This window comes from Actinia tenebrosa, unplaced genomic scaffold (genome assembly GCF_029948245.1).
Source record: "Actinia tenebrosa isolate PJP-AT-01 unplaced genomic scaffold, QUT_ActTen_1.0 PGA_scaffold4__44_contigs__length_22323623, whole genome shotgun sequence".
NCBI classification, from domain to species: Eukaryota; Metazoa; Cnidaria; class Anthozoa; order Actiniaria; family Actiniidae; genus Actinia; species Actinia tenebrosa.
The window spans coordinates 4,921,192-4,932,334 of NW_028292581.1; the positions used below are offsets into that span (position 1 = coordinate 4,921,192).

At 39.6% G+C, this 11,143-nt stretch overlaps 1 protein-coding gene across 2 annotated transcripts; it reads left to right on the forward strand.

Moving 5' to 3' along the window:
- The first annotated feature begins 160 nt into the window (after positions 1-160).
- Positions 161-11,133, forward strand: LOC116298313 (uncharacterized). 2 transcript variants are annotated; one of them, XM_089036685.1, is made up of 5 exons: positions 161-288; positions 985-1,074; positions 1,895-2,176; positions 4,064-8,813; positions 9,536-11,133. In XM_089036685.1, exons 2-5 carry the CDS (start codon positions 1,063-1,065, stop codon positions 10,258-10,260), a joined length of 5,769 nt encoding a protein of 1,922 aa, XP_088892811.1. In that variant the 5' UTR covers positions 161-288; positions 985-1,062; the 3' UTR covers positions 10,261-11,133. The 2 variants fall into 2 exon arrangements, with proteins under 2 accessions (XP_088892811.1, XP_088892810.1); XM_089036684.1 differs by lacking the exon at positions 985-1,074.
- The last annotated feature ends 10 nt before the right edge of the window (positions 11,134-11,143 follow it).

The following is an 11,143-nucleotide window of genomic DNA, read 5'->3' on the forward strand; positions in this document are numbered from 1 at the left end:
TACTTAAACTTTAAGGAAAGCATTTTGATATTTTACTTCATATAATATTTATGATCGAATCAATATTTTGACAATGTAGAAACTGTGGGGAGGGGGTATGGGAGAGTAAAGAATACAGGAGGATCACGGAAAAATCACGAGGTCTTATCACTCAGTCACTTCCTGGGTCGTCTGGTTATTTTGAGGAGCTCAGTCAAAGGGAGGTCTTTTGTCTTTGAAGATTATTTTCTCTTGTTCTTGTCCACAAGAACGATGAAGAAGTCTTACTTAGCTACTAGTTCTTCAATGGTGAGCCCATCTTTGTTTAATTTTCTAGTGTGTATTTCTAATTTCGTGCATAAAAAGACTTTAAGTCAGCTCAAAACGTTTCCAATCAAATTTCCGTACTATAAAAGTTTTCCATTCTTGTACAGTACAAGAGTTAAGATTACTTTGATAGGAACTCTTCTGACTTATATCTAGCCAAGTTTACATAGTTTTAATCACAATTACACAACCCTGACAGTTATTTATCTACATGTGTTCTAAAACAAAAAGAAAATTTCAACGCTTTTGCACGTAGAGAGCAGTTTGTCGCCAAAGTATTGGAGTCTTTTCGAGTGTAAGCACAGTTAACTGTAAACCAGCTCCTATACTAGAAAGTCCGCTAGCGGAAATATTTGGACGTAACGTGCAGCATGTGATACAGATTTCCATGGAAAAAAATACTTGACTGTTAAATGTTTAGTTATTATATTGGATCAGAAATGCATTAAGAAATGTGTACTTTTATGTGTGCTTATATTATTACTTCAGTTTTCCTTAAACCAAAAGCTGAATCCGGTGGTATAGAGTGCAAACAATTAATCCGTGAAACACTAATTACTAACTAGTACAAAATAGTGCTAATTAAACAATAGAAATCAATGGAATTTGCATGAAATTGTGCTATTTAGTATTACTAAAGCTTTGCATTCCAACCACAATTTTGGTGTTTTTTCTTAGAGGATTGTCAAAGATGTATTTTCTTGTAAAATATGAATATGCAATTGGAGCAGACACCTTGCCAGATCATGTGTGGTCATGTCACATTGTGTACGTACTCAGCCCCAATTTGGGCAACTTGAATTGCCCTATTTCGATATGACATCATATCAAAACAATCTTCAACAATCTATTGTTTAAACGTAAAGGATCATGATTGTAGGACGGAATTAACTGGAAAGTGTTCTAAAACCCGTAACAATCCACAAAGAGAAGTAGAATAGTCAGCAAACTCTCAGAATATTTTTTAGTACATATTAACACATATTATATCTGAAAACCAGGCCATTTTAGATTAAACTGTTTCACTAGGAGCAAATTTTGTTGAATTTTTTTATTGGATTTGGCAATTCTATCCCCCACATAAACAAGCAGTGACGTCATAGTGAAATAGGACAATTATGGGATCAAACTTACCGTTAATTGTTGAAGTGCGACTTGGAATGATGATTAAATTGTCTTTCATCCTTAATGTCAGATCAATGATGTCCCCATTTTTCAAAATCCTAGATCCACCGCGGATATACATCATTTCTCTCAGACTGAGTGAATTAATTAGCCAGTCAGCAAAGGTGTTGTCCTAGCTCATTAGCCATTACCAAAACAAGCAAGGGAATATATGGGTCCCAAAAAATTACCCCCGTGCATAAAAGAAAAACATACAACAAGCTTAACCATACACTAATTTTTTTATGGGTACATAAAATCATTCTAACAGAGTTTAGTAGATCATTTTTACATTGTTTTCTTGTGTATAGCATGGGTTACGTAAAACCTCTCTCATAGGATTTGTACATCAAACTCTAATGTCCTCCATATATTTTATTCATTCAGTTGTTTGGAACTAATTTTTTCTTATATATTATTTCAGACAACCTTGATTATTGCTAGTGTACTTCTTTCATCATGTGTGGTACCTGCCTTAACAGCAGTTGTATGTCCAGATGGTGAATCAGAATGCCCTGATAACTACACCTGCTGTCTAATGAACAATGATAAATATGGCTGCTGTCCTTTACCAAATGCTGTGTGCTGTTCTGACCGTACACATTGCTGTCCTAATGGTTATAAGTGTAATGTATCAGCAGGAAGCTGTTATGAAGAAACTGGTTCCAAGAACAGCAACATAAATATACCAGCAACTGTCATCAAGGTTTGGCTTACCAAATTAAATGCTACTTCAATAACTATTCAAAATTTATCTTGGTTCTTAACATAACTTAACACTAGTCTTATCATATCTTTTCACAAGTTAAAGTTCTCTAGTTCGTTTGGAGGTTACAAAGTTGACCTCCAACATTGAGTGCAATGAAATGCATTAGGTACTTCGTTCCTCGTGTAACTCACTTAATCGTGTACAATGCCTTGGTACGACCTCACTTTAATTATTGTAGTGAGTGTGCTGCAAGAATAATTACCTTCTTAGGTTATGATGCCCATATAGATGGTTGTTAATTGTATTTTAATGTATAAAGCTCTGTATAACCAGACACCTGGATATCTTAGCTCTAAATTTATCAATCGAAAAGACATCACAACACACGACCTGAGAAATTCAGAGAATAAATTAGCAGTTCTGCTCCCACATACCAAATATTTTTAAAACAAGCTTCACTTATAGCGGAGCGGTACTGTGGAAAAATTTGCCATTAAATTTAAGACAAGCATCATCACTGACAAGATTTGAATTCCAAATATGTTGCCAAACATTTCAGGGGAACTAAGCTTATTATTGCACAGCATCCTGGAAGACCAGGTTTTATCATATAATTATCCATAAAATACCTATATTTCTCCTTTTCGAAAAACTGATAATTTCACATGTGAAAATATCGTTTCCAAGTGTATTTAAAGTGCTACTACGACGAAAATCGCTCAAACTTGGATTCTGCTGAAACTTCCTAGAAATACTCTTTAAAGGTCCAGTAATCACTGTATGAAGTGTTTACTCAATATTCAGTACGAAAGTATGATAATTTTACGATTATTTTTTGGAGTCTGTGACGTCATACACTCAACATCAAACATTGCTACATATATTTCTTTGTATATAAATCCTTAATTTATTTTATTCCTATGAAGCCCAAAGGGTGGCTAATGTGCTTATTTCACATTACTTGTGACTATAATTTATATTTTGGGGTGTTTGGGTATTTCTTTCTCCCTTTACTACTGATATTTTGATCATAAACTACGAGGAAATGTATGGAGCGATGTTCGATGTTGAGTGTATGACGTCACAGACTCCAAAAAATAATCGTAAAGATATCATAGTTTCGTCCTGAATATCGAGAAAACACTTCATACAGTGATTATTGGACCTTTAAAGAGTATTCTTAGGAAGTTTCAGCAGAATCCAAGTTTGAGCGATTTTCGTCGTAGTAGCACTTTAAGCTATTAGTTTATAAATAAAAACTTTTTATAATAATAAAAAGCTTGTTAAGTTGATTTTATGGATAATTATATAATAAACAGAATATTACATGGGCGCTTGGAGATACGAAATTTTTCTTCTCGTGTTGAAAATCATTCACTCGTTTGCTGTGCTCACTCGTGAGAGATCTTTTCAACACTCAAAGATAAATTTCGTATCTCCGCGCGCCCATGTAATATCCTCTATTTATTTTATTTTTCATTTTTGTATTAATTTTGACTTTATCTCAATATTTAAATAATTAGTATAGAATTTTAAGGGGTAGGGGGTGAGGGGGTCAGAGGAAGAACAAAATTATTGGAATTTTATTAGGGCAGGGGGGGGGGGGGGGTTTGGGGCAAGAGGCAGTCTTTACAGGATTCCTTTTTTTTGGGGGGGGGGGGGGGGGGAGGGAGAAATGTATGGATAGTTCCTGGAACTACACCTTACAGAAAAAACTTTTGCAGTATATCAGTTTTTATTTAACAAAATATATCTGTAACATTGTTAGATCAAAAAGGACCTTCTTTAGTATCTTAGAAAATGCCCTTTGTAAATTTAAAAATGCATTCATAATACAAATCACTTAAAAAAGGCCAATGTCTGTGTTTTAATCTTGCTTTCTAGAAAGCCACACTTGTGAAATGCAATAATACAATAGCCTGTCCAGACAAGACCACATGCTGCAAATATCCTAGTGGATATAAGTGCTGTCCGTTTCGTCAAGGAGTTTGCTGTGACGATAGGATCAATTGCTGCCCTTCAGGATGGGAATGCCTTGCGACAGGAAAATGTTCCAAAGATGATACTTTTATTCCTTCATATGCACTTAAGAAATCACAAGAAATCTTCCCAATAAAAATAGCAAGCTCAACATCTAATACTGCTGTAGAATGTCCAGATGGCCAATCCGAATGCCCTGATGGTTACACTTGCTGCAAACTAGCATCTGGTGAATGGGGATGTTGTCCACTACCAAAAGCCGTTTGTTGTAGTGACCACATTCATTGTTGTCCCAATGGATATACATGTAATGTATCAAGTGGAGCGTGCAACAGAGGATTGGCTTCTATACCTTTTATCAAGAAGCTACCATCCAAACCTATAAAGAAAGAAGTTGGTAATGTGATCTGTCCTGGCGGCTCATCCCAATGCCCTGATGGTAACACTTGCTGCAAGCTAACATCTGGTGAATGGGGATGTTGTCCACTACCAAACGCCGTTTGTTGTAGTGACCATATTCATTGTTGTCCCAATGGATATACATGTGATGTATCAAGTGGAGCGTGCAACAGGGGATTGGCTTCTATACCTTTTATCACGAAGCTACCATCCAAGCCTATTAAAAAAGAAGTTGGTAACGTGATCTGTCCTGGCGGCTCATCTGAATGCCCTGATGGTAACACATGCTGCAAACTAGCATCTGGTGAATGGGGATGTTGTCCACTACCAAAAGCCGTTTGTTGTAGTGACCACATTCATTGTTGTCCCAATGGATATACATGTGATGTATCAAGTGGAGCGTGCAACAGAGGATTGGCTTCTATACCTTTTATCAAGAAGCTACCATCCAAACCTATAAAGAAAGAAGTTGGTAATGTGATCTGTCCTGGCGGCTCATCCCAATGCCCTGATGGTAACACTTGCTGCAAACTAGCATCTGGTGAATGGGGATGTTGTCCACTACCAAAAGCCGTTTGTTGTAGTGACCACATTCATTGTTGTCCCAATGGATATACATGTGATGTATCAAGTGGAGCGTGCAACAGAGGATTGGCTTCTATACCGTTTATCAAGAAGCTACCATCCAAACCTATAAAGAAAGAAGTTGGTAACGTGAACTGTCCTGGCGGCTCAGCTGAATGCCCTGATGGTAACACTTGCTGCAAACTAGCATCTGGTGAATGGGGATGTTGTCCACTACCAAACGCTGTTTGTTGTAGTGACCACATTCATTGTTGTCCCAATGGATATACATGCGATGTATCAAGTGGAGCGTGCAACAGGGGATTGACTTCTATCCCTTTTATCAAGAAGCTACCATCCAAACCTATAAAGAAAGAAGTTGGTAACGTGATCTGTCCTGGCGGCTCAGCTGAATGCCCTGATGGTAACACTTGCTGCAAACTAGCATCTGGTGAATGGGGATGTTGTCCACTACCAAACGCTGTTTGTTGTAGTGACCACATTCATTGTTGTCCCAATGGATATACATGTAATGTATCAAGTGGAGCGTGCAACAGAGGATTGGCTTCTATACCGTTTATCAAGAAGCTAGCATCCAAACCTATAAAGAAAGAAGTTGGTAACGTGATCTGTCCTGGCGGCTCATCTGAATGCCCTGATGGTAACACATGCTGCAAACTAGCATCTGGTGAATGGGGATGTTGTCCACTACCAAAAGCCGTTTGTTGTAGTGACCAAATTCATTGTTGTCCCAATGGATATACATGTGATGTATCAAGTGGAGCATGCAACAGGGGATTGACTTCTATCCCTTTTATCAAGAAGCTACCATCCAAACCTATAAAGAAAGAAGTTGGTAACGTGATCTGTCCTGGCGGCTCAGCTGAATGCCCTGATGGTAACACTTGCTGCAAACTAGCATCTGGTGAATGGGGATGTTGTCCACTACCAAACGCTGTTTGTTGTAGTGACCACATTCATTGTTGTCCCAATGGATATACATGTGATGTATCAAGTGGAGCGTGCAACAGGGGATTGACTTCTATCCCTTTTATCAAGAAGCTACCATCCAAACCTACAAAGAAAGAAGTTGGTAACGTGATCTGTCCTGGCGGCTCAGCTGAATGCCCTGATGGTAACACTTGCTGCAAACTAGCATCTGGTGAATGGGGATGTTGTCCACTACCAAACGCTGTTTGTTGTAGTGACCACATTCATTGTTGTCCCAATGGATATACATGTGATGTATCAAGTGGAGCGTGCAACAGAGAATTGGCTTCTATACCTTTTATCAAGAAGCTACCATCCAAACCTATAAAGAAAGAAGTTGGTAATGTGATCTGTCCTGGCGGCTCATCCCAATGCCCTGATGGTAACACTTGCTGCAAACTAGCATCTGGTGAATGGGGATGTTGTCCACTACCAAAAGCCGTTTGTTGTAGTGACCACATTCATTGTTGTCCCAATGGATATACATGTGATGTATCAAGTGGAGCGTGCAACAGAGGATTGGCTTCTATACCGTTTATCAAGAAGCTACCATCCAAACCTATAAAGAAAGAAGTTGGTAACGTGAACTGTCCTGGCGGCTCAGCTGAATGCCCTGATGGTAACACTTGCTGCAAACTAGCATCTGGTGAATGGGGATGTTGTCCACTACCAAACGCTGTTTGTTGTAGTGACCACATTCATTGTTGTCCCAATGGATATACATGCGATGTATCAAGTGGAGCGTGCAACAGGGGATTGACGTCTATCCCTTTTATCAAGAAGCTACCATCCAAACCTATAAAGAAAGAAGTTGGTAACGTGATCTGTCCTGGCGGCTCAGCTGAATGCCCTGATGGTAACACTTGCTGCAAACTAGCATCTGGTGAATGGGGATGTTGTCCACTACCAAACGCTGTTTGTTGTAGTGACCACATTCATTGTTGTCCCAATGGATATACATGTGATGTATCAAGTGGAGCGTGCAACAGAGGATTGGCTTCTATACCGTTTATCAAGAAGCTACCATCCAAACCTATAAAGAAAGAAGTTGGTAACGTGATCTGTCCTGGAGGCTCATCTGAATGCCCTGATGGTAACACATGCTGCAAACTAGCATCTGGTGAATGGGGATGTTGTCCACTACCAAAAGCCGTTTGTTGTAGTGACCAAATTCATTGTTGTCCCAATGGATATACATGTGATGTATCAAGTGGAGCATGCAACAGGGGATTGACTTCTATCCCTTTTATCAAGAAGCTACCATCCAAACCTATAAAGAAAGAAGTTGGTAACGTGATCTGTCCTGGCGGCTCAGCTGAATGCCCTGATGGTAACACTTGCTGCAAACTAGCATCTGGTGAATGGGGATGTTGTCCACTACCAAACGCTGTTTGTTGTAGTGACCACATTCATTGTTGTCCCAATGGATATACATGTGATGTATCAAGTGGAGCGTGCAACAGGGGATTGACTTCTATCCCTTTTATCAAGAAGCTACCATCCAAACCTACAAAGAAAGAAGTTGGTAACGTGATCTGTCCTGGCGGCTCAGCTGAATGCCCTGATGGTAACACTTGCTGCAAACTAGCATCTGGTGAATGGGGATGTTGTCCACTACCAAACGCTGTTTGTTGTAGTGACCACATTCATTGTTGTCCCAATGGATATACATGTGATGTATCAAGTGGAGCGTGCAACAGAGAATTGGCTTCTATACCTTTTATCAAGAAGCTACCATCCAAACCTATAAAGAAAGAAGTTGGTAACGTGAACTGTCCTGGCGGCTCATCCCAATGCCCTGATGGTTACACTTGCTGTAAACTAGCATCTGGTGAATGGGGATGTTGTCCACTACCAAACGCCGTTTGTTGTAGTGACCACATTCATTGTTGTCCCAATGGATATACATGTGATGTATCAAGTGGAGCGTGCAACAGGGGATTGACTTCTATCCCTTTTATCAAGAAGCTACCATCCAAACCTATAAAGAAAGAAGTTGGTAACGTGAACTGTCCTGGCGGCTCATCCCAATGCCCTGATGGTAACACTTGCTGCAAACTAGCATCTGGTGAATGGGGATGTTGTCCATTACCAAAAGCCGTTTGTTGTAGTGACCACATTCATTGTTGTCCCAATGGATATACATGTGATGTATCAAGTGGAGCGTGCAACAGAGGATTGGCTTCTATACCGTTTATCAAGAAGCTACCATCCAAACCTATAAAGAAAGAAGTTGGTAACGTGAACTGTCCTGGCGGCTCATCCCAATGCCCTGATGGTAACACTTGCTGCAAACTAGCATCTGGTGAATGGGGATGTTGTCCACTACCAAAAGCCGTTTGTTGTAGTGACCACATTCATTGTTGTCCCAATGGATATACATGTGATGTATCAAGTGGAGCGTGCAACAGAGGATTGGCTTCTATACCGTTTATCAAGAAGCTACCATCCAAACCTATAAAGAAAGAAGTTGGTAACGTGAACTGTCCTGGCGGCTCAGCTGAATGCCCTGATGGTAACACTTGCTGCAAACTAGCATCTGGTGAATGGGGATGTTGTCCACTACCAAAAGCCGTTTGTTGTAGTGACCACATTCATTGTTGTCCCAATGGATATACATGTGATGTATCAAGCGGAGCGTGCAACAGAGGGGATTCATCTATTCCATTTTTGAAGAAAGAGTCTTCAAATAAAGTCACAGGTTAGTGTTGGTGATTGTCCATTGATATGTTATTGTCATATTGTACGCGCGCAATAATTAGCCGAAAACCAATTAGCTGATGCAATTCTTGCGCGAATTTCTGCCAGATCCTGTGATGGTGTTTCTTTTCGCGTAAATAAACTCAATTCAGATATTTTTTTAGAAGCTATAAAATAAAACGAATAAAAGAGCTTTTTCCATGCTGTATGCTCTACTTAGTAATAAAGCGCTTAGGAAGCGCCCTAAGCCTTCAAGATGCGTACTGAACGGAGCACGTAAAAAGCTGTTTTATTTGTTAAGTATATATTTCGATCGGGAAATTATTACTGTAGAATTCCTACTGGCTCTTCACAGGCTGATACTATTTCGTGAGGGTTTTGATGGGCTTATGATTTGAAGGGGGTGGGGGGTGGGGGAATTATACTAGAGGTGGGCCTAATAACCCAAGGGGAGAGGGGGGGGGGGGCTAATAAGTGAAGGGGAATTTTCTTTAGCAAACTAGTGGGCTTATATTATAACCGAGGGAGTGCTTATTACCGGAGTTTTATGGATTTTACTGTCTTTTAACTGATGATTGTGAGATTTAAAAATTCAAGAACTGTGCGAAAAGCAATATTGACAGGTTCACAGGTTTGTTTCATGGGGTATGCTTCGTCTTAGGACGATATTTGATCGGTCAGTAACGATTTTTGAAAAATCAGTTCTGGGTTTCATTTGTACAGAGTTGAAGAAGAAATCTGGAGTAAAAAATATCGACTGCCCAGACGGTTCTCAGTGCCTAGATCACAAGACGTGCTGTCTGATTTCCACTGGAGGATACGGCTGCTGTCCATTACCGAACGCTGTTTGTTGTTCTGATCGCGAACACTGTTGCCCATGCGGATACATCTGTGATACATCTTCACATACTTGTTATGCTACTGCCAAAACAGTCCCCATGATTCCGCAGAGAGCATCCTCAAGACATTCGCCTGTAGACGGTGTTGATTGTCCGGACGGTTCTACATGCAACAGCGGCGAGACTTGTTGCGAGAGTGGATCCGGGAAGTACGCCTGTTGTCCATTGCCTTCGGCTGTGTGCTGTCCAGACAAAAAGCACTGTTGTCCCTCCGGCTTCAACTGTGATGCCAAAAAGCAAAAATGTGTTCGAGGGAATAGTGTCATTCCGATGCTAAGCAAAAGGTTTTCTAAGAATACTGCTGCGAACATTAAGGCCCTTCCTGTTTCTGTCCCTAAAACACCTACCATTACTGATGATGTCATTAGGTTTTTCCCAAAACGGCTTCGAGGTGGTTGTCATTGTGGCTTGTACCAAACCTGCTGTGTAGGAAGCGAAGGAGAACAACATTGCTGCCCACTTCCAAATGCCTCATGCTGTGCAGATGGCCATCATTGCTGCCCACAGGGATTCACGTGTGATAACAGTAAGGGCTGTGTGAAGAATTAGCCACAATAAGATGAGGTGGAACCAAACCGATACCTGAAGGAATTCTGACGTGACATACTAAGACAAGACAAGACAAGACAAGACAAAACGAAACAAATGATGAAAGAAGAACAAGAAAAGAAAAAATGCGAAAGAAAATAGTCTTCATTTTCCTATTTTGAATTTTTTTGCCTAAACTAAAACAAAAATGATTTAAAGTGCGTTTCACACCAAATTTCATGATTAAATGTATTCTGTTTGAAGTAGGTTTTCATAAAATCTTTCACGGTCTTGAATCGGTGAGCAGGTTTCAAACAGCAAAGTTCTTATAATGAAAGAGTATCTCTCACAGTACACCGAATCGACATATGGCGATCAATTTGTCTAGCTATTGTTCTGGCCTGACTAGCCTCGAGTTCAAGTGTAAACATAATAGTATGAGAGGCTAGTCATCTCAGAACAATAGTTATCCAAATGGGTAGCCATACTTCGATTTGGTGTATAGCTATTGATATATATTTTTAGCAAAAAAAACCCCAGCATTTTCTTAGTTTGAAGTTGCAGACATCATTTTGTCAAGCGAGAGCTATAAATAACATAATATTGGTGGATTTCAACCTGGCAGCTGATAAAAGTCATTGAATCTCATTATTTGCTCCAAATATTTAATGGTGTGATCAAACACTAACCGCCATGTGCTGTCATATAAAAAGAGTGCACTTTTGAAATTGCCATGCTGCTTTCTCGTTGATTCAAGACGGTTAAAAGTTTTGAAATCATAAATAAAAAGTAAATAAAAACAATACAAATTAAGCCAAAAGTAGGATCATTAGTCTAATAAAGTTTGATATATAGCCTAGCTTTCAACAATAAAGACACTGCATTTTGCCAACACTAATGTGAA

What these genes read in the sequence shown, in the direction of transcription:
- LOC116298313 (XM_089036684.1), top strand. Translation starts at nt 253, where the DNA reads ATGAAGAAGTCTTACTTAGCTACTAGTTCTTCAATG. An exon ending in TAGCTACTAGTTCTTCAATG is followed by an intron (nt 289 to 1,894) that starts GTGAGCCCATCT and finishes ATATTATTTCAG; the next exon opens with ACAACCTTGATTATTGCTAG. An exon ending in TACCAGCAACTGTCATCAAG is followed by an intron (nt 2,177 to 4,063) that starts GTTTGGCTTACC and finishes CTTGCTTTCTAG; the next exon opens with AAAGCCACACTTGTGAAATG.